Raw genomic sequence first — 23,707 nt, 5'->3', positions numbered from 1 at the left:
TAAATCGACAAGACTATTTGCCAAGCAAATTTTAAAAAAAGGCACTAAAATAGTATTGTTTGTGACTTAATCCTCCTGAAGTTGATGAAAGCCAGTTAAGATCCCTGTAGCAGCTACACCACACCAACCTCATTCCAGACAGATGGGGCTCTGTGTGGATATGTATCAGGATCGATTTAAAAACCCTTCCACGCACTCACCCAAGAGATATTTGCTTGGGAAACTGAACCTGAACATGCCAAAAATTAAGTTACAGCTTGTTCCTGCATTATCCTTGTTACACAACGCTACCTGCAGTCAAGACATTGTTCATTCGCCCTATGGGAAAAAAAAATGGGTGGGGGGAAGGCATTTCACATTAGTTGTACCTCAAGTGTTTATTGTGCTGTGGTTTTGCTGGGGTAAGTTACTGCAGAATGATTCTTTGGGCTCTTGGAAAATTACCTGCTGTTTGCTGATTCCTGTTCTGCAGTCTGATGAGGAATGGAGGGATCTGCTGCATCTCAGGCAGCTCCACACCCAGCAGGTCATGACTGACCCTGCTCATTCAGGGGGTTCCAGGAGACAAGGCACTAGGCTGCAGGTCTGGGGCTTAGTTTTGGGAATTGTCCCATTGCTTCCTCCAGCAAATTATTTAATTAGTCCTGCAGAGGTAATCAGAATCACAGGATGCTTTAAGTGGAAAGGGACCTTCAAGGGCTACCCCCTCCTACCCCCTGCAGTGAGTAGGGGCATCTTCATTAGAGCAGGTTGCTGAGAGGCCCAGCAAGCCTGACCTTGGATGTCTCCAGGGATGGGGCCTCCACCAGTTCTCTGGGCACCCTGTTACAGTGTCCCACCACCCTCAGAGTGAAGAGCTTTTTCCTGACACCCAACCTAAATCTTTCCTTTCCTAGTTTGATAGGATTTCCCCTCTGCTCTGCTCTGCCCTGGTCAGGCCCAGCTGGAGTGTTGTGTCCAGTGCTGGGCTCCCTGGGACAAAACAGACAGGGATCTCCTGGAGAGAGCCCTGCAGAGGGTACGGAGGGGATGAAGGGCCTGGAGCATCTCCCCTGTGAGGAAAGGCTGAGTGAGCTGGGGCTGTTCAGCCTGGAGAGAAGCAGCCTGAGAGGGGATCTGATCAGTGTTTATCAATAGCTGAAGGGTGGGACACAGGGGACATGGGCAGCCTCTGCTGAGTGTCTGTGGGGACAGGACAAGGGGCGATGGGCTCAAGTTGGAGCCCAGGGAGTTCCCCACCAATCTGGGGAAGAACTTCTTCCCAATGAGGGTGAGGGAGCCCTGGGACAGGCTGCCCAGGGGGTGTGGAGTCTCCTTCTCTGGAGAGATTCCAGCCCCGTCTGGACACTGACCTGTGTGGCCTGTCCTAGGGACCCTGCTTTGGCAGGGGGTTGGACCCCATGGGCTCTGGAGGATCCTTCCAAACCCTACAGCTCTGTGATTCTGTGATTCACATTTTCAGAGCTGGCTTCACAAAGAGCTGGAGGGTTGGGCTTGAGGCTTTTGTTTTTACTCTGTGTGTGTGTGTTAGCAAGTAAATATTTTACAGCCCAAATTCCCAGTTCTACCAAATCAGTGACTCCAGGCTGTGGGACGATGGAAGCAAGCACAAAGGCTGGAATTTATTGCTAGCAATGATCTATGAGATAAGATTTTCAACTAAGGCAGCGCAGAGAGGTCTCTTGCCAGATGTGTGGGAGTGAAAGTGACACAAATTGAAAATGAAAAAAACCCACCCCAATCTTTGGCAATCCCAGAGCGATTACACAGCCTCGCAGTGCTAGTGGCCTCAGAGAATTAATTTTGTGTCCCAATGTCTTCATCAGCTTAAAGGCCAAGCCCCAAGCTTTAGAAAAGCAATCCAAAACAGTGCCATGAATGCTACATAAATTCATCTCACTTCTTTAATCTTATGTTGAATGAGGGAAGTTTTGGGGTGGGTTTGGGTTTTTTTTTTCCCTACTGTGGTAGCAGAATTATAGCTGATGCTGCAAAAGAATCACTGGGGATCTTGTCCCTTTGTTCCCTTCCTCCCAGTGTAATTCCAACTTTCCTTCAGAGTCAAGCTATGTAGAAAACCTGACACAAAGCCAATGGTGGTGGTACGCTGATCATATTCAAGCCTCAGCCTACATCCTTCGGGAAGCCTACTATAAATGGCAGGTAACTGAAGCTGGGAAGGAGCTTCTGTGCCTTTCAGGCGACACAAGAAGTGCTGTTTGTGGTGATGGGAATGCAGCTTTCCCTGGGACTGAGGTGCTGTCCAAATTGGGACACTTCAGGCAAAGGAAAGCTTTGCCTTGGTATAAGGACGCTGCTTTACTGGGATGGGACGGAAGTGTCAGCACCCTGTAGACGCTGGAACAGGGCTTAGTTCTGTGTGTCCCAGCACACGACCCCTTACAGAGCCCATCTCGTCGCTCCTGCGTGTTCGATGCCGCAGCAGAAGGGTGGAAGTGCTGCAGAGAGGTTTGAAAAGTACACACACCGATAAGGGTACCTGCCTGGCAGCTCTGCCCAGCAGGCAGTTCTGGTAGGGGAATGCGACTCTAAGGGAAGAAATCTCTCCCAAAAAGCCCAGCTGAGCATGCTTTTGAGAACTCACATGACAGTGCTTTTTTTCTTGTTTTGTTGTAATTTAAACAAGGTAGCACATTTTTTAGTAGATTTTGCTGTAAAAGCATGAGTTTCATATGGACAGGTGTCACAAATTGATCCAGGATAATCTTATCAGTCCCTGCTCCTGAGCCTGGGAGCATGGCACTGATACCTTCTGACTTTCCTGGGACAAAATCCCAACTGAGTCTCACCACAGAGATATAGGTAAAGGGAGTGCAGTGCTTTTCACCAGCTTTCCTGATCTGGACAGTAGGAGGAACTACAGGACCATAAAGCACACCCAGACTGCAGTAGAGGCATCATCACTGTTTCTACACGTTCCTCAGGCTACAATGACCACACAACCAGAAGCAGTTTTTTGGAGTTGTTCCTCTGTAAATGCACCTCCAGTGACTGCACTTAGAGTGAGGTGTGTGTTAAAACCCATGGAAACGTCTGAGTTTTCGTTATGTTGTGGTGGGGTTGTCCAAAAGAGAAATAACATCCCATAAATCATCTATAGTAGAGCCTATGCTCTGAGCAGACTGAAAATTTCTCCTCCAGAAAGACCAAAGGGGTTGCTCAGTGTGCTCTGAAGATGCATTTGGCCTGAAAATGGGAAGAGGTCTCAGGTTCCAGCCTGCTGCTTTTTGGAGGACACTTTTCTGCAGATAGGACCCCGAGGCTTTAGGCCAATGATGTTTGCTCTGGGAGGGCTGATGGGAGTGCTGAGGCCCCTCAAGATGGAACAGCTCAGTGCTGGGATTTCTTTTTCATTCATGAAACTTTGTCTCAAGGACTTTAGCGTGACACTCTGGTGCTCTTCTAGAAATACAGAATACAGCAAAAGACAGAATCTAGGAATTATAGATCTGACATGACATCTGGTTTGATTTTTTAAAATAAACATTTCCTGTTGGCTTTTTCTTTAACCTTGTTTGTAGTAAGGGTAATTTCAGGCTTGCTGGTGTAGGCACTTTGTTCCTGTCAGTATAATGATCACTGAGGTCAAGTTCCTGACCAGGTAACACACCCCGACACCTCAGTGCATTTCTACAAGGTGCAGCAGTGGATGCTGCAGCCAGGCCACGCGGATCATTAAGCACCAGTAAGCCCAGTGTGTTTCATCAAAAAGCATCAAAGGTACAATCCCAGCTTCATGTTGGCAGAGGGAGCTAGTGCACAATGCTGAAACACCAATGATACTCTGTCTCCTGAGGTTTGAGATGCAGCTGGGCACTTTTGGTCCATACCCCACGCTAGATGCCACGAATGCAGAATAAAGATGGAAAACTAGAAGCCAAAATCACAGAATCACAGAATGTGTTAGGCAGGAAGAGGGACATCTTCACTAGAGCAGGTCGCTCAGAGCCCCAGCAAGCCTGACCTTGGATGTCTCCAGGGATGGAGCCTCCACCACCTCTCTGGGCAACCTGTGCCACTTTTCTACTGAAGAACTTTTTCCTAATACCCAACCTAAATCTCCCCCGTTCCAGTTCAAAGTGCAGAAGTACAGAAGTACAATTTACTACACAAAATGTAAAATAGGTTTTCACAAATATGAAAAAGTATTCCCTGTAGAAGGCCTGGACTTTGAGTAACTGGAGGGACTCTTCCTTCAAATCTGTTTTAATGGTTTGCTGTGCTGTGTGATCTCTCCTTTGCATCAATTAGTACATGTTGTGCAAGGAACTAACGAACTGCATGTAAGAACGGACTTATCCCAAGGAGAGAGGTCTCCCCATGTGCAAAGTGTACAGTCCCCAGCTTGAGGCTGGAAGCAAGAATGAGTGAGTGTCCCAACGTGGTAGCAGCTCTGTGCCTTTCAGTCCTGGCGTCAGACTGCTCCAGCCGCCCTGAGAGAAACGCTTCATCCGTAAGAGGGCAGTGGCGTCCATCAGCACACACAGATTGTACCTGGGAATTAACTGCTGCTCAGGAAGTGACACTCATTTGGTACTCCCTCAGAATGTTTTACTGCTTTGGCTAGTCTCCCACAATGTATTTGGTATTTGACAGACTTGATGTAAAACATTATGGAAGACCAGCCCTGATAAAAGGCTAATCTTTCTATCCTGCTTCCCTGAACTTTCATCTTGCATCCCTGGTATGCCACCTGTATTGTAAATTCCTCTACTCTTTTAACAGCTATTTTACATTCCTTAGGCAACAAACTAGGTTTAGGCAACACCAGATGTACTGCTGGCAAGGCTGGCAAATAAATTATCACTGGGTGACCTCAGGGAGATCTTTTAGAAAAGCTACAGCCAAAAGGGAAATCCAGTTCTGAGGTGGACTTCTTAGATCTAACAAGTCCTTACTGAGAAAGTTGGGGTGGTTCAGCCTGGAGAAGAGAAGGCTCCAGAGGGACCTTATAGCGGCCTTCCAGTCCCTGAAATGTGCCTGTAGGAAAGCTGGGGAAGAACTGTTCCCGAGGGCATGGAGCGAGAGGACAATGGTGATGGTTAAAGTAGAAAAGAGGAGATTTAGGTGTGTATTAGGAAAAAGCTCTTCACTCTGAGGGTGGTGGGTCACTGGCACAGGATGCCCAGAGAGGTGGTGGAGGCCCCATCCCTGGAGACATCCAAGGTCAGGCTTGCTGGGGCTCTGAGCGCCCTGCTCTAGTGAAGATGTCCCTGCTCACTGCAGGGTGGGACTAGATGGCCTTTGAAGGTCCCTTCCCACCTAATGCAGTCTGTGATTCTATTCTATGATTTTAAATATACCAATTATCCTTCTTTCTGCAGCAGCAGCGCTGACACAGCAAGAAAGAGGAATACTACCGGACTTTGGAATATTCTTAAGTATCAGATGTTTATACTCTTCTACCGGTGTTGCAATACCCCCTGGAAAGCATAAACACAGACCAAATCTGTATCTGTTTTCCTGAACTCTGGAATTCATGGGGGAGGAAACCCAATTTCTGAATGAACTGCAGATATTTAGCACTTTGAATATTTCTAGTCTACTACTAATAATGCATTAATATGTATATATATAAAGAGATGCATTCAGTGTGAGCACATATTTGGAAATCCTAATGTTCACAGACTATCATTTCTGTAGGATAGGACCAAGCTAACAGATCCAGAAAGCAAGACAAGCCTATCAGTTCACGAAGCTACACAATGTATTAAAAATGGAAAAAATAAGTTAAAAAAGCTTTTTATGTGCTCACAATTCGGTAAGGAGATCAAATATGAACAGCTCAGAACTACACACAAGAAGAGAGCTCTCAGGTTGTTTCTTTTTTGTTTGATCAGGTAAGATCCTTTAGGGGATTTATATCAGAACTCAGGCATTTCTCCAGGATTGTCTCACAAAAATTGCCTCATGAAATTAAAGATTTGTTTAATCCCTTTTTGCTGAGGGCTTTTTTTTTGGTGGTAATTTGTACCTGAGGGTCTACTTCCTCCCTCACTCCAACAGCCTTGTGAAGAAGAAATGCCTCACAAAACCAGCCTCAGCAGCGCGCGCTCCATCTCCTGCACAGAAAAGGGTGTGTGTGTGTGTGTGAGGAGACAGTTGCTGACTCACTTCATTATTTAATTGAGCAACACTGACAAAAAAAACCCCAAAACTTTGTCATCCTGCGAGAGGTGGGCACGGCCGAGGCCAGCGCTTTATGCCTCATCCCAGCGCGGTCTGCAAGGCCTTGGGGGCAGCGCCTGACGTGACGAGGCACCCACCTGTCTCCCACCACCGCCCTGAGGCGGGAAACGCCGTCGCTCCCCCCGCCCCCCGGCCTCGCCCCTTCACGCCGAGAGAAGCTCCGTCGCCTCACGCAAGCCCGCTCCGCGCCAAGAGCGTTTCCTCGGCCGAGCGGACGCAGGCTCCGGGCACCTCAGCTCTGCAGGCGAGGGGGCGCCCGGCTCCTCCTTCCGCGGGGCCTGGCAGCTGCGGGCTCACAGAAACCGGGGGGGGTTCGGGTGAGTGTGTGGGGGGAAGTCCTCTGGCCGCTCGTCCCCTTCCCGCGCTGCCACCCCCGCGGCTCTCGGCTGCACGCCCAGGTGCGTGACCGACCCTTCGCCGTCACGAAACGGGCGGGAAACGCCTCCCTCCCCCGCCTGCCGCCACTCCGCTGCACCTGGCGAGGGGGCGGTGGGGAGGAAGGGGCGGCCGTCGCGGTCCCCGCGTCCCGCCCCTGCCGTGAGGGGAGGCGCCGCTGCTGAGGGGAGGTGGCCCGGGCCGGGTCGGGGGCCGCCCTCCCCGCGGCCCCTCGGCGGGGCGGTGCCGGGCGGGGTGGTGCCTCCCCTCGCGTCAGCCCTGCGCGGCGGGGCGGGGAGGGGAGCCTCGGCGCTGCTGCTGCGGCGGCGGGAGAGACACCGGTGGAGCCGGCGGCGGTTCCTCACGGGAACAAAGCGGGGGCGGCGCAGCTCCCTCCGGCCCGTTGCGGTGCCATACGGTGAGAGTCGGGTAAGGGACGGGGACGGTGCTCGGCCTCCTCGGGAACCTCCCGCGCCCCCCCGAGGGGCGGCTTGGCGCGGCGGCGGCACCGCAGGCCCGACCTCCCCCCCTCCCTTCCCCTCACCGCCGCGGGGCGGGGTGACAGCCCTCTGCCCCGGGCCTGCCCCCCGCCCGCCTCTTCTCCCCCGCCCCGCAGCGGGATGCACCTCCCGGGGGTGCCGGCCCCGCTCGCCCGTCTCCCTGAAGGGCTCCCGGAGGTGTGCGTGCCGCCTGGCCCCGGGTCTGCCTGCCTGCGGACCGCTCGTAAGGGGAGGGAGCGGGGAAGTATAAACAAATAGAGGAGCCGGTACGGGCGCGGGGCCCGAACGCGGGTAGGTGCAGGGACGGGGCGTCTCGACACGCGTCCGGCTCCCGCGGAGCCCAGCGAGCCGCTTCTGCAGGCCGGCGGCGGGGGCTGGGCGCAGGCGCTCAACTTCTCCCGGAGCCTGGCCTCGGCAGCCCCCGAAGGGGTAGGACGGGGCTGCGCGGGCGGCCGGGCCCCCCTGCCGCGCTGCCGCGGGGCCAGCAGCCGGGGCCGGGGGCCGCCTCGCCGCGGCAAGTACGCGGGCGCGTAGCGCTGGGCACTGCCGCGCTCCGCGAGCCGTTCCGCTCCCCGGTGGGTGAGATCGGTACGAGCTCCCGCAGAGCGGTGTGATGAGCTTTGGGGTTTTTCCCCCTCCTCTCCCTTTTCCCAGCCCCTCGGCGCGTACGCTTGGGCCGGCTGAAGGCTGGTCTCCGCGGCTGCATACGCAGCCCGGGGTTGTCCTGGCGATATGGCAGCGGCCGCTTCCTGCTGTAAATCACTTGGCGATAGTTTTTTTGAAGCGCTTCGTTAAGGCGGCACTCACTGCAGCGAGCCCTCCGTTCGCTGCCTGTGGGAAGCAGTGAGCTCTACAGGCTGTTTTCCAGGCTGGTGTGTGTAACGAGCTGCTCCTGCTTCTCAGAGACACGGCAGGGATGTAGCCAGCTAGTACCTTACTCTCGGCATAAACGTAATTCCCCTTGCTGTGCCGTATTGGCGTAAGGGTTGCTGTTTTGGACCCAGTTGTGGTTACCTGTGGCTGTCTGGCAGTCGTCTTGTCGTGGAAGAAGCTTGTTTCAAATAAACATTCAGCAGCACAGGTGTATTAAGAGCTGTGGGATGTAAACCTTGTTGTAACGCTGTGCTGGGGGGTAGCTCTTCGTTTCAGGAGCAATTTGAGAAGATAAAAATCAATCAAAATGCAAATTTTGGGGGGCTTGAACTTAAAAGCCTTAGTTATTAGCATTTGTAATGATATGTAAGTGAATGGATGTGTTAATGTAGGTTGCTGTTAATGTCAGTTGCTATTACTGCATTTTTCATTTATTGAAAGTATTAGTTTGGAAGTCTTCCCTTTTGTGCTTTGTATGAACATCTTCATATAAAACAGTCTTGCTCGCTCTTTTTTTCCAGTTTACTAATTCTTTTTTCCCCCCCTCCTCGAAAAATTTCAGAGCACAGTCAGCAGAGGGATGGATGTAACATGATATCCTTGGAGCGCTCAAAACACGCAAGTTCTGTCAAGATTTGGGTTTTAGTTAAGTAATACAAAGAAAATGGATGAATCGGCTTTGCTGGACCTGTTGGAGTGTCCTGTTTGCTTAGAACGCCTTGATGCTTCTGCTAAAGTCTTGCCTTGCCAGCACACGTTCTGTAAACGCTGTCTGCTGGGCATTGTGAGCTCTCGAAACGAGCTCCGGTGCCCAGAATGCAGGACTCTAGTGGACTGTGGTGTTGATGAACTTCCCAGTAATATTTTGCTCGTCAGACTACTGGATGGCATCAAACAGAGGCCTCGGAAACCCAGCGCTGGTGGAACTGGTAGCACGAATGCTTTAAGGGTCCCCATCAGCACCGTAGCCAACTGCGGCTCAAAGGACCTGCAGAGCTCTCAAGGTGGACAGCAGCAAAGGGTGCAAGCACGGAGCCCTCCTGTTAGGGTAAGTACCATGTAGTGGTGGTGTTTTGCTGCAATAGTATCTTTCAGAGGCTGTTTCAGGACGCCTCTGCCTCAGGGTAAGGGCAGTCAGACAGTAAATATGGTAAAATGGTATTTTTGAGAACTGTTGAGTTTCACTGAGGATCTACCTCAGTGTCCTTACCAGTATTGGTTTACTGTCATGGAAATACCGGTAATGAACCATCCTTATTAGAACTCAGAGGTAAGGAGAAGAAAAGCATCTCAATACCTTAATTGTCTTATTAAAAGGAAGTCAGATAGAACAAGATAATGTACGTGGAGAGCTTAAGTAATTGTTCAGGGTAAACAACTTGTGAAGAACACCTGAAACTGTTGTTTGCCAACTACAAGATTAGAGATTTTATTTTGCCTCTTGCACTTCTGGTAGTGGCTCTGACTATCAGTAAATGTAATTTGAATTAGATTTAATGGATGTTGAACATGAACAGGGAAATTAAGTTCTTGTTGAAGTTGAAGGCTTTGCTATTGGCTTCTAAGGAGCTACATTTTTACATCTCTCTCTTTAAAAAGAAATCTTTGCATTACTGTGGTCTGGTAAGTTATTTGTACTCTCAGTCCTCATCCTGTCTCTAATTAGTTTTTCTAAATCACTCAAAAAATACTTTGAGGAAAATCTTACATACTGTGATGGGGGAAATTGCCTTCTGTTTGTACTCCTGATCCTTCCTGGGATCTGTACAACCTGTAGACTCCATTGTACCTTATGGTCAAGACTCAGTAGCCTGATTTATGATTGTTCTAGAGCCTGTATTGGGAATCACAAGGCCGGGTTGGATGGGGGTTTGGGCACCCTGGGCTAGTCAGGATATCCCTGCCCATGGCAGGGAGTTGCAATTAGATGAGGTCCCTTCCATCCATTCTATGATTCTATCATTTTATGAGATCACTTGACTTTGTGTTATCTAATAACAAGGCAGAAGAGCTCCTCTAAAGGATCCTGCTGCACACTTTGTGTTTCTTGTGTATGCAAAATTCCTGTGTTGGAAATGGAGTTTCTGAATGGTTTGGGTGATTTCTTGCTTTGCAAAGTTTATTTTTAGGAAGTGTGTTAAGGAGGTCCAAGGAGAGGGCTTAATCGACAGGACTGGTCTTGAAAGTTTTAGTTTACTTACCCAGTGAAGGGATTGGAGTCTTTAAAACATTTTAAATACACCTCTTAAGTTTGCATGAGGATTTAAAATACTGGTGTTCTTCCATTAGATTTTGTATTGTTTTCTCTGCTTGGTAGAGACTCTCATTAGGTTCTTTAGAATATAAAACAATTATCATGACTCTTGCTGTTAGTGAGTCCTGTTCTGTGTATGGATGTAGTTGGTAAGGGAGGAGAGAAGGTGATGTGGATTTTTTAATTTCAGAAGGTAAATCTGAAAAACTACTGCAAGGAAGCTTCAGCTGTATCAAAACTTCTCAGGTCTTCTCCAGAAGTGTGCCTTGCATTTGCAGAAGCTCTTTGATTTAAAACAGATCAAAACACCTGTATTATAACTTGTTTATCTATTTTCTCTGTCCATCTCTGTAAATAACTGTGTAGTTTGAGTGCCTGCTGCTCTTCCAGAAAGGCTTCTGGTGCAGCACAGTGCTGGCTGTGTGTGCATGACAGAGTTTCTCAAAGTCTCAGTAGAAAAAAAAATCAAACCAAATATGGGTATTCTCTCTTTTTTTTAATATTGCATAATACCCTGTTGTGCAACACTTGCATCTCCAGATGTTGCACAGTGTAGAGAGTGACAACATATGGAATGCTGCTTCAGTTTAGTAGTTGAAGGTGGACTGGGTGCATTTTTCATGCAGTTAACTGACACTCAGTGTGAATTAGTGATAGATTTCAACGTTGTACATGAAGCCTGGATACATCCTTGTTTCTGGGGTTTCACAGGCGTTCTTGTGTCCCCCTTCCTCTGGGAGATGGGGAAAGATGATCTTCTTGTGTTATGTCCTCAAACCCTTTTCTACTAGGAAATCCATAATTTTAAGAATTCTGAGGGATAACGGGGGAGGAAGTGGAAGAATAAGGCAAAGTTTTTATTTTTCTATATGCAGAGTGCTTTGTTGTTGTTTGGGTTTTTTTAAGTCCAGAAAACAACACCAATTTAATGGACAGTGTTGAAGTGAATGCCCTGCTTGTTTTGCTAACTACAAGATAGAGATAGTTGCAAATACAGTTCCTCTCTGGGCATTGAAGAGGAAAATCTGTTTCTAGAGGAGTGGCAGAGTCAGATTTCCTAAACTAATTTTGCTGAAGGGAAACTAGTAAATGAAAGTTGCTGTTACGTTAAATGAAGTGAACGTGGATGAAGGCTGTCAAGTCATAAACATTCAGCTTATACCCTGAAGTAATACTAAGCTCATAAATGCCCTTTCAGAGGATGCCATAATTTCCAGCAAAGGTTAATACAGCATGTACTGCAGTGTGATTTCCTGAGCTGTATCAATGACTACGGAGCTGCCAGCCCTTTTATTGGACACTACTGTGTATATTGCGTCCTCTGGATGTATGTGGTGACACACGGCCATAAACAAACAAATGGCTCCTTGAGTCTTAAAACTAATGAAGCTGGGTGGGTGGTGGGGCTTAACAAATCTTGTGCCTTAAATTTCCCCCACTGCAATAACCCTGTCTCTTTCTGTAACCTCTGTAATCTTTCACCGCTGTAACAACTGCAATTTCTGCCTGCAAGTTCTTAGCCCCTTTCTATTCCCTGCTACTTTGCTGCAGAAAGCCTTCTGTGCTCTTCCCTGGATACCATTTGGACAAAGGCAGTGTACTGCTGTACCCCATGGACAGCTCTTGTTTACTGGCTGCCCAGCTCTTGTGTTCTGAGCAGCTAGCCTGCCCAGGAGAACAAGTCATAGTTATGTTCTGCTGTTCTCTCTGATATGGATACTCATTTAACGCTTTTACCTTTGTTTTTTTAAGTGAAAACATTCAGCTAGGCTGAATGAGCTTTAGGAGCCACAGCCAGCTGTCAAATCTGCTTGGGACTGGTCATCAGGAGTGAGTGATTGAGGGTTGTTGAGGGAGCACATGATCACATCAGCCTTGTTCCCTTCAAAAAGGTGTATGAAATTTTTAGGGTACTTAAAAATTTATGCTTGTATTATTCATCTTCTCATTTTCACAAAGTCTGTCAAAGGGGTGTTGTCTTAAATTCCTTATGGTGGTTTTACAAGGGTGTGCTTATTGCAGGAGTCCTTAAGCGTAGCTGTGTACCTTGATAGATGCATAAGTTGATGTTGGAAAGCAGCTCGAATTTCTCTACTAGAGTTTAAATTTAAGACAATACACATTGAATTTGCATTTTCCCTTGAATTTGTATGTGCCTAAGACATACCAGCTCTCCTGCTGGTTTCTTTATAGTCCAGGTTTCTGAAGTTAGGGCTGTTCTCTCAGCAGAACCTAGCGTGGAGCTGTCTAGGCAGTCTGAAATCTCATCATGTTTCTTTTAATAATGTTTTCAGCTGTTCTCTGGACCAGTTGTAGGCAGGAAGAGATAAGCAAAGGATTCAAATGACTTTGCTTTGCAAGAGAAAAGCATGAATAGCTCAAAAGTTGGCCATGCTTAATAGAGTTGGCACTTACGCTGAGTAAGTATTGATGGTGTAATTTGAGTATATTATACTCTGTCAGTGGGAAATCTTATCAAGAAGTATTACAGTGCAGATAATGGGAGAGGCCTAAAGCTTTTCCCTTTTTTTTTTCTTGTTTTTATTCTGGAAAGCTAATAGAGACCTCTGGTAATACTGCTTTTGGTGAGGTCTTGAAACAAGTGGGGAAGTGAGTGTTAAAGGCTGTTAGAATGTGCTCATTTAGGTTTACAGGGGGCTTTGTAGCTGCATCAAAAAATTCTTGCTTGGTGCCTTCCTAAAACTTCATTTTTCTGTTGGGAAGTGCTAACACTTGCAATAAATTCCTGCAAACTGAAAAGGAAAGACCAACAAACAGAAGGTTGTTCCCTGAGCTTCTAGTAACACTCAGCTGTGTCTCCATCAACTCATGTGTCTGTTCTCCTGCTTGTGTAACATGGGGAAACAACAGTAAAACTTTAAATCCTTGCATGCATACTGCCACAGCATCAGTCATCTGTGATCCAGCAGCCTGCCTGGGAGCTGCTGGGTCATCTTTAAAGCCAAAAAGGAAAATAAATGGAGCCAGGTTCTCTTCCACGGCTCAGCCTGGCACACAAGCTGGGGCAGCTGGGACAATGGACCACCTTCTGGTCTGTGAGGTCAGACTTCTCTCTGTTGTACTTGATTCGTGAGGTTAGCACTCAGTTTTCTTTAATCCCAATCACTTTGGAGAAAAGAGCTCAGGGTGGTGGCTCAAGCAGGTTGACTGTTCAGCAGGACTGAAAAAGCCTGATGGGAGCTGAAATGAGTGCTGCTGTTGTAGCCGTGACGTTCGCTGGCCTACTGAGGTTCTGGCAGAACTTAATTGTCAAAGGAAGCTTCTTAATTATTTGAAAACAACAGTGGAACAGCAAATGTCTGTTCTTAGATCAATAACTTTATTAAAGGATTGAAAATAAATATGGGAATTGTCAGGCATAGCAGCAGGTGTAGATTGAAATGGGTGTTTACATTGTCATTGAACAAGAGTTAGCAGAATAAAACAGTACATGGAAGTGTTCTGTCAATAAACATCTTCTGGAGAGGTACTCTGGGAGTTGCATTGTGATAATAGAGCAGTTTGTAAAGTGTGTTACTTTGGGGGGAGAAATGGTTGTAGAAATACGCAAAAAATGGTGATGAATGCAGTTAATTTCAGGGTTGGTATTTGTGATGATAGGCTGGAGAATCATGCTCTGTCACCCTTACTGTGAAACAGTTCTTCCACATATTGGTGTGGAATGCTGTTGGCCACCTGGGCACACCCCTGGCTCATGTTCAGCTGGTGGCTGACCAGCAGCCCCAGGTCCTTCTCCACCAGGCAGCTTTCCAGCCACCCTGCCCCAAGCCTGTAGCTTTGCCTGGGGTGGTTGTGACCCGTGGGCAGGACCCAGCACTGAGCCTTGCTGAGCCTCCTACAAGTGGCCTCTGCCAAAGAGATCACATTTGCACGCTTTGGATTCACTCTTTCTGAAATCCTTGATGCTGCTTTTATGTTTACAATTGATTGTACAGTTTTAATTACTTCTTTGTAACACTTCTGTATCCTGTGCTAAGCTAGATGAAATTTAATGGAGATTATACATATAAAAGGAAAATACACTGTCTCTCGTGGTGTTAATCTGTCTCCTCTCTGAGATAAGTAATTAAGTAAAGAAAGGGAGGATAAGCAAAAGGAGGAATTGTCTCAGTGTCCAAAGGCATTGGGCTGGGATTGAGAGCTTCCGGGCTCAGTTCCTGGCTCTGCCACAGATATCCTTTATAACCTTGCACAGAGTCATTCAGAGCTCTTTGTGCTTGTTTCCCATCTGCAGATATGACTGATAGTACTTGCTTTGTTTGGCTCACTATTTAAACTGTATACTCTTCAGGGCAGAGAGAGGGTTTTTTTTTGCCTTGGATGTATCTATAGGGTGTTTTACAATGGGTCCACAGTCTCAGCTGAGGTCAGTAGATAACTGCTGTTCACTCTTTAAATCGTTGCCTTCCACATTTCTGGAGAGCTGTTCATAATTCATTTCCTGTGCCAAAGATGTCCTAGTGTTGCACTGTGAAAAGGATTCTATTTTGTGTTTGGATGTTTAATAGGGAATCATGTAAATGCCCCTGTGAGGAAAAGCCAGATGCTTAAAACAGCCTGTGGAAGCTGGTGGCCCCTTCTTCAGCTAGAGGGGTCTGTGTCCGACTGGCACACTGGTGTGTAGGCTGGAGTGTGTTTTGGAAAGGGTGAAAGGAGAAGATCTAAGGGGAATGGTGTTGGTAGCAGAGAAATATTTAATTCTGTACTTTGAACCCTGATAGCGATCTTTAACCTGCCAGCTAACACTAATCTGCTTGATAAAATAGCTGTGAAACTAGTGTAATCCCTTTACCCAGGAAATTGGGTTTTGAATTAAGTTGATTCATAAACTAAAAACCAAATCCACAGCATTTGTGTGCCACTTAAATCCCTTTTTTATTTTGTTTCCCATACTTTTTGTTTGTTTGTATGATTGCTTTGCTTTCTCAGGTGGAAGAGAGGGCTGTTTCTTATTTCCCTTCATTTCCAATTTAATATTCTTCCATTTCTTTGGATTCATTTAAAACTCCTTGCCTGAAACAAAATGGTGCCTTTTTATTCTCCACTCTAATCTGGCCAGTGAGTTACAGGTTAATGCTCTATGCAAAAAGCTTTGATCATTTGAAAAGTTAAACTTCTGCACAAAAAGGAAGTCCAGGGCCCTGATTTTTAATGGGCTCATTGTCAGTGGGGACAGGGTTGGGATCTTTTTAAGGAATAAAAATCTTCTCATTTTTCTCCCCTTGCCACAGAAATCAAATACCAATAACATTGCTGTATATGGGTGGCCCAGGGGCTGGTTAGGAGGTCAGTCAGTAGTGCTGGTGCTGTTTTCTGCATGCAGGGTGTCTGCCTTTCTGCAGTGGGTACCTCTCCTTTGGTGGCTTGATGGGCATCCTGTGTGGTAGGAAGAGCTCAAGGGGCTGGCTGGGATGAGTTCAGGTAGAAATCCTTCTCCTCTCCTCTACTTGAGTGAAATGGTTTTCACGTGGTGCTTCCTCCTTTTCCCCCTGTGTTCAGTGGATGGATGGGGACTGTGGAAAACAGCAAGCCTGGAAGTGCAGCTGTGATAATAAAACTGCAAACTTGTTGTGTTCAATTGTTTGTCTGTCTTTTGGTGGACTTCCCCTTTCAGTGCATTTGGCCTTCTCCTTATGATGAGCTTAACACCTTCCTTGGTCTTTTCTTTGGCTCCATCCTTTATCCAAATGATCTCTTGCCTCAGATCTTGGTGTACTACTTCCAAGAAAAAGAAAACATAGATCTTTTCTCCCCTCTTGTGTCCAATTTGTCCCAGACTGTGTCAAACATAGGGAAGATTAAATAAGCAACAGGAAAAGTTCTGCTGAAATATCTGGACTACAGACACTCTTGTGGTATTTATAACTAAATCTGCTAAATGAATGAAGAGCATAACATGCAGGTTAATTGTACTGCATTGCTTAGCCTCCCTTGGTTTAACAGGGTTGTTTTGGGGTTTGGGTGGGGTTTTTTCCCCTTCTCCTTTAAATCACTGTCTATATGCAGATCATAGTGTGGGCAAGAGTATGTCTTGGTAATTAAAGCTGAAATATCATCTGGTCAGCCCTGTTCATACATACACCTCGTTACTGGGTGAGCAAAGGACAAGTGTGCATCTGTTACATCTCAGTTCCTGTCAAATACTTCTGTGTTAGCAGACAGAAAATCAGCAGTGAGTTATTGGGTCAGTGGCATTAGATCAGTTTCTTTGCTTTTCTTTTCATATCACCCAGTCTGAATTGTTCCAGAGGCAGCCATTCTTGGGCTGAAAAAACCTGCTTTGAGGTGAGCTGGATTAACTTCAGGAAACAGGTGGCCCTGAGGTGAGAGAACCCCACATCCCAGGGAAGTATTGTTCTCTTCTCTGCACTTCCTATCTTTCTTCACCTTCCAAGCTCACAAAGGTAGTTCTACCCTTTTTCATCCTGTCCTGACAAGCAGATACCTTGACTCTGACATGTGTTCAGAATCCTGGGGGATAGTGATGCTGTGTGTGTTACTTAGAGATTTCCAGCCTCCTATAGATCTATAAGAAGGAAGGGGTGGGGGGAAAGCTGCTTCAGAGGCAGCTCCTAAGAGATGGTGTGTGCCCCGTTGAGTTCTGTGTTGCAATTTGTTCTAACTGCTGGACTTCAGTTATACTTCAGTGTCTGTAGTCGAGGCCCTGAAGCATTAGGGCAAGGAAGCAATAGCTCTACTTCTTGAGAAGTCCTTTGTTCTCCTTTGGTTTCCAACTGTATCAAATTTTGGCCCAGCAGTGCTGGTGGTTGAAGTTACCATCTTGACAGATACCTCCTAGAGCTTGAGCTGTCTGTGTAACAGAGAGAGGGAGGTGGCAGCACTGTCCTCTGATCATCAGACTGAACAGTGGGGCTAGTCCTGGGGCTAGTCCTACTGCACTGAGCGCTCCAATCACAGCTTTCATTTATCCTTGTCCTATGAATACTGCTGGGGCTGCCTTGCAGTTTGGGCACAAAACCCTGGCTGGTCTCAGCACAAACAGGTCTGTTGAATTTTCCGTATGCTCTTAAATGTCAGGGAATAACTGGGGCTCAAGAAGATGCTCTGGAGATAAAGACAAGGCCTTGCTTGCACAGAGGACTGAGAGGATCAATACTGAATAATTGGAAACGAGTCTCTTTGATTGTTGTTAATCAGTGTGCTATGTTAATTCTTTAGGTTGTAGTCTGCATTTTATTTATATAAAAATTGGGGAAGAATGAGGCACTTCTGACTGATTAAAACGTGTTAAGGCACAAAGTATTCAAAGATAATCAGATGACGATCTGAGTTGGCATATATAGGGCATAGCTGCTCCAGAAGCTTATTTAAACAAATCCAGTGAAGATGAATTCAGTGTGCTGTGGTAATGTGCCTCTGAGTGGAGACGAAGCGTTTGTTCAGAAGCTGAGAGCTTGCTAAAAGAAAATCAGCATCTTGTGGGCCTTCTCTTGGTGCTGTGTGTGCCAGTGCCCTCCTCTCTCACATGGTTTTTTTCATGAGCTGGATAAAGATCTGAGCAGAGACTCTTAAATCTTCTCCACACTAGCAGAGTTAAGCCATCTTCAAAACCTGTTTAGTTTAACACAGTTTTAAATCCACAGCCTTGTTAAGTTAACAAGCCTTCAGCCTTGCCACCAGGTTCCATAATCTCCTTAGATCTTCAGTCGAAGCAGGGCAGGGATAGTCAGTAAGGAGATGAATAGATAATCCTTCAGAAGGAGTATAGGTCTTCCAGAAATACGCGTTGATATCCGCACTGAGCGCTGAAACACTCAGTTTTGGTGTGTTGAGGAATGCTGATGTGAGCTTTCAGTGACTGTTACAGACACTGCCACAGTACCTCCAGCTAGGGGAGGAAGTCGGAAAGGCTGTCCCTTTGTTTTCTTGGGGGCAATAAAGGATTTACTTTTTTCTGATGCATTAATTCCTGGTTTATAGCCAATAAAATTAGGTTAGGTTTTAAATATAGGATGGGGGAAATTAACAGTTTGTTTCCTTGCAGTTATGCATATGCAGATGAAAAGCTGCTTTGTGGTTGTCTCACAAGCTATCTTTGAAAACCTTTCAGGCAGTCAGTAGTCTGTGGGCTGGAATTTAAAACCACTGCTGCAGGTGATGTGGCATTGGCCATTTCTGCAGGCTGCATGGTACTACTTCTCAGCTCTGGCTCTGTTGACCTTAAGCTGTGTGTGTCTTCTGAGCGGAGCTGCTGAGGTAGCGGAGCTGAAGGAAGAAATAAACCAGTTTATGGAGGAAGAAGGCTAACCCTGAATCCCTGCCAGACATATTCAGCACAGCATGGGAGCAGAGGAGGTAGATGTGGGGTGCAAGCCAGGTCTGGGACATGCCTGTGTTTGGAAGGGGAGGCAGAAGAGCTGAGCACAGAGTGAGTATGAGGCATGAAAACAGTCACTCATCTACTTGAAAGAATGGGAAGGTATGATTTAACAGCAGAGAAACTTCCAGCACTGATGGATGATAGAGATCTGAAGGGGCAAGTAACAAGGGAATGGAGGATAGTGAATTATGCTGAAAGAAAACCACCTGTGGTAGTGGATTTGGAATATAGCAATAGTCAGACTGGGTAAAAAGTGACAGAGAAGGAAATCGGATTGAGCAAATGAGTCTGCTCACTGGAGTTGAAGTGGAGACCTGGTGAGGAGGAGATGCTGAAGGAGTTGAAGAGGTAACTTCATGTTTAAGGCATGTTTTGGAGAGCATCAAACCAGAAAAGTAGATATGGATGAGTTGGGTAGACAAGAGGTGAGAACAAGAATTAACTGTGTTGGCTCATGTGCTCTCTCTATTCCTCTGTGTGTGTTCATTTCAAAATAACTGTGTATTTTATTTTTCACTGTTTATTTTTAAGTAGTGTCTCCTGTACTATGTGACATGTAGACCATTTAAGTTCCAAAATGATTGAAGAGCTTCCTGTTCAGGACTGTGAAGATTATTTCTGGTTTATCTCTCAAGCACTTTGAGATTCTTCCCAGGATTCTAAAAATGTTGATTTATTTACAGATAAACTACTCTGCTAGTTCTTAAGAGAGCAAATCAGGCTACAAATTTAAATCTCCCATTCAGTGAACTCAAAATGATTATAGGAAAAGGTGTGCTAGTGTCGTAGGAATCACTTGGAAATCAGAAAGATTCTCAAAGAAGAAAGGAAATAGAGCACTTGTGACTATTCTGATTTGGCAGCATTTTCTTTCACCTTGCTTCCAGGCTTCTTTTGTCTTCAGTGTAGTCCTGCACTTGGTAGTAGCTGAGAAGGATGTAAGCATCCTACTGACACGACAGAGCATGGTTACAATGTGAGTTGCTCTTCTTGTGCCATGACAGATAGGAAGGCTCAATCTTTGTGGGGCTGATTCTCCAAGCAAAGTAGTGGTCTATTTTTGGTATGTCTTCTGTCCTCTGGAGCAGCCCACCTTTCAATGACAATTCAATGCTCAAAAGGAGAACCATCTTCTTAGAATGAAGCTTTCAAAATCCATTGTTTTGGTTCAAGTCAGGGAGATGAACATGGGCAGCCTCTGCTGAGTGTCTGTGGGGACAGGACAAGGGGCGATGGGCTCAAGCTGGAGCACAAGGAGTTCCCCCCCAACCTGGGGAAGAACTTCTTCCCAGTGAGGGTGAGGGAGCCCTGGGACAGGCTGCCCAGGGGGTGTGGAGTCACCTTCTCTGGAGAGATTCCAGCCCCATCTGGACACTGACCTGTGTGCCCTGTCCTAGGGACCCTGCTTGGGCAGGGGGTTGGACCCCATGGGCTCTGGAGGTCCCTTCCAACCCCTACAGCTCTGTGAGTCTGTGATTCTGTGGAAGTGATTTTAAATAGCGCAGAAGAAGAACTGGTTATTCTATGTGAGTGTAAAAAAAAATCCCAACCAACTCTTCCTCCCAGTGTTCTTGTTTCAGATTTTCTCAGTTTGCCCTAAAGGATCCAAGAAAAAAGGTGTGAGATAAACCAGCACGAGTGTCAGGGAATGTTGGTGCCCTTGTTTTCCTGCAGCGGTCACAGAATTTTACCTGCAGACTCAGATGCCATTTAAAAGATATTCTCTGAGTAAAATTGTTACAGGGCTTCCTTAGTTTTTTTTAGAGCTTTTGAAATGTCTGTAGTGTACATGCAGTCAGGCTATTCCACACAATTCCTGAGGTTTTTTGTGTTGATGGGAGTTACAAAAGTTAATGAGATGGGTTGGTTGGTGAAGTTTGTGCCCTTGTTGGTTGATTTTTTGCAGCCTGTGTTTTTTTTAGTAGATCTGTATTTTTGGTTAGAGTGTGCTGCCCATCTCACAAATAAAGAGACTCAAGTAGGAATGGCTAAAAAGGAAGAAACATAATGATTTTCAAGCTAGTGTGGTACTTGGAGTAATAGAAGGGTCTGGATTTATAATAAGAGGCACAGTCCTCAGAAGAAATCTGTGTGTGTAGAATTTTTCACCTGCCTACAAGGATAAGTTTGGTGCAGCTTTGCTTAATAGTCAGATTGCAACTCAGTTGCTCGCAGCCAGAGTGAAGTTCAAGGTGGGTTATCTGAATCAAGCAGAATCACTAACTTGATTGATGCAATTAGACAGGTCTTACAGCTTGAAAAATCTTGTAGCCCAGTATGAGTAATCACAGCACATTCCAAGGCTGCCCATAGTACGTTTTACTCATAATTTATGGAAAGCCAAGTATTCCAAATCATGTGTTCCAAGCAAATGTTAAATAGCTGCCTCCAGGAATTGGGTAAGTTTTGCTTGCATAAGTTACCTTCTGATGCTGGAGAAATTCTCTTCATGCTTAGCAGATACTCTCACCCTCAGACTGCTGGCTTCAGTCTCGTTCAGGGGACCACAATGCTCTCTTCTAGCTGCTATTTACAGTGTAGGGTTGGGACCCCACATCTTCCTAGAAACAGCATTTAATTCCTGGGATTCGAATGCTTCTGGTTCTCAGAGCTATGAGTAGGAATCTGTAAGGTCAACTGAAATCAAGTTATGTGCTAATTTTCCAGGTTTAAATGTCATGAATGTGTTTAAAAACCTCAGATTCAGGCTGTTTCCACACACTTCATTTTGGGGAGAGAGGTGTAGTCAGTGACACTTCTGGTAGAGCGTGGCTTTCTGATGTAGGGAAAACCAAAGGCAAACCAAACCTGGACCAGGATTCCAGTGGCTTTGTCAGCACCACAGAGCTCTGGCTTTGGGTGCAGGCTCCATTCACTCAAGTCTACACTGAATATACTGTCAGATGCCAAACTGTGCTTTGTTTTCAGAGAAGGCTGTTGATTGGTATTAGGGTAAATGAATCTGAATGTCCTAGTAGGGGTACTCAGTGATGAAAACAGCGTGTGATTTATGCTGCCTTTTCAAAAAAGAATACTTTTTTCAGATCTCTTTCTTCTGTTCAGCATATTAAGTTTAATAGAAGAAATCTGTCCAAAGGGGCTTTACGTAAACTCTGGCTGAGTTTATATTTTTCAAGGTCTTGTAGCTATAGAAATAAAATTGCAGTTTTGAACTTTGCTATTAAAATACACATTGGAAAATACTCTGATGAAGTACAGAAGAGTGTTAACAGCTTCCATGAGAAGAGATCTGGTAAAAATCAGCAAGTGCAGTTAGATCTCCTTCGTTAGAGGGACATTGATCTTCGTGTTCCCCTGCTAGCTGAAGCAGTAGAAACTGCTGCTAGATCAGCATAATAGATCTGGAAAAAGGCAGACTGCCCTATGAGGGCTGATAAAACTGACCATAAATACCACAGCTGAGTCACTGGTTAGTGGAGGGCTGAAAAGAAGGTAGAGAAGAAGCAAAGGTGTGCATGAACCACACAGTGCCCAAGGGAGCACAGGACCTGCTGGGAGCAGTAACACTTGCAGAGTATGTGGGTGCTGATTCTTGGTCATGTTATTTTCAAAGATTGATGATTTTAGGAATGTTCTTGGTAAATACAATTATGAACTCTTTTTGTCTTTCTGGTAGAGATAAACCAGCAAGACCCTACATTTTGATCTCAAGGGATAACATGTATTTTATCACAGAATTTTAGGAGTTGGAAAGGACCCCAGAAGTTCATGTAGTCCAACCCCTGACAGAGCAGGGTCACCCAGACTAAATCACACAGGTACACATCCAGGTGGATTTGGATGTCTCCAGAGAAGGAGACTCCACAACCTCTCTGGGCACCCTGTCCCAGGGCTGTGTCACCCTCACAGTGACAAAGTTCCTCCTGACATTCCCATGCAGCTTCCTCTGCTCCAGCTGCACCTGCTGCCCCTTGTGCTGTCACTGCCATCCCTGAGAAGAGCCTGGCACCATCCCTGAGAAGAGCCTGGCTCCATCCTGACTCTCTCCCTTTACATATTGATAAGCATTAGTGAGGTCACCCCTCAGTCTCCTCCAGGCTAAACAGGCCCAGCTCCCTCAGCCTCTACTCACAAGGATGAAGGGAGTGGAACCCCTTCACCTTGGTGTCCCTGTGCCGGGCTCTTTCCAGGAGTTCTATGTCCTTTTTGAGCTAAGAGGTCCAGAACTGGACCCAGTGCTCCAGATGAGATCTCATCAGGGCAGAGCAGAGGGGGAGAAGGACCTCTCCTGACCTAGTAATAACCCCCCTCCTAACACACCCCAGGAAGCCATCAGCCTTCTTAGCCACAAAACCAGTTTTCTGTTTGGCTTTGCATGTAACTTTCTCAAAAGACACTGGAAAAAATAACCCAGGATGCAGAAGTCCCATGTCCTTTCCATTTAGTCAGTGTGCATTAAACCTGTCTTAAGTGAATCACCTTAATTAAGGCCTTTGGTTCAGTATTCAGTGTACTGTGAAGATTGGTACTTGTGATTGTAGTGGCTTAATCACGTAGACTTCCCCCCCCTTTCTGAAACTGGAGTAGTTCTGCTCTGTGAAAAAGAAAATATCCACTGGGGAAAAGGATTAAAACCCAACTGCCCCCATCCCAAGGAAGTGCCTGGGTGGCTGGGCTGGAGGGTGGCTTTGCAGTCGCTTCTGGTGCTGTCATAGAGGTTAAGGAGATGTCCCTGGTTCGGTGCTTGGATCTCATGTCATGTTGGATCATCTGTTCGGGTACTAATGAAACTTTTAAATTGAAATAGCACCTCTTTTTTTAATTTCTTCTTTTTTGCCTTAATCTTGTTTATGTCCCCAGTGAATTATTTGGTGAGATTTTATATTAAATATATATTATTCTCTCACCATAAGGAAGACATCTAGGTCATGGAGTGTGTCCAGCAAAGGGCAACCAGGCTGGGGAAGTGTGGTTTTTCCCTATTCTTTAGTTATCAGATGGGGAACATAACATTGAATGTTTATGTTGGCTTAGCTGTGATATTTCTCTTCTCATTTTTCTCTGTAATGTAAAGAGAGATTAATTATGAGAAAATAGTTTCTTTCTAACTTCTGTTTTTAATGAGAAAAGAGTTTCTTTCTTGGATCAACTTCCAGATGTTGGAACATAAAT

General features: G+C 46.2%; 1 protein-coding gene across 1 annotated transcript in view; it reads left to right on the top strand.

The window, feature by feature from the left end:
• Nucleotides 1-8,622: 8,622 nt before the first annotated feature.
• The window catches only part of SH3RF1 (SH3 domain containing ring finger 1), a gene marked incomplete at both ends in the record, with an annotated part of 71,508 nt that continues 56,423 nt past the window's right edge, over nucleotides 8,623-23,707 (top strand). The window contains one exon of the mRNA XM_084264177.1: nucleotides 8,623-9,006. Within this exon, the coding sequence (XP_084120303.1) occupies nucleotides 8,623-9,006 (384 nt within the window). The remainder of the gene's footprint in view (nucleotides 9,007-23,707) is intronic.

This window comes from Gallinula chloropus (assembly GCF_964237585.1).
Source record: "Gallinula chloropus genome assembly, chromosome: 4".
In the NCBI taxonomy this organism is placed as follows: domain Eukaryota; kingdom Metazoa; phylum Chordata; class Aves; order Gruiformes; family Rallidae; genus Gallinula; species Gallinula chloropus.
This window is presented reverse-complemented; position numbering and strand designations above follow the sequence as displayed.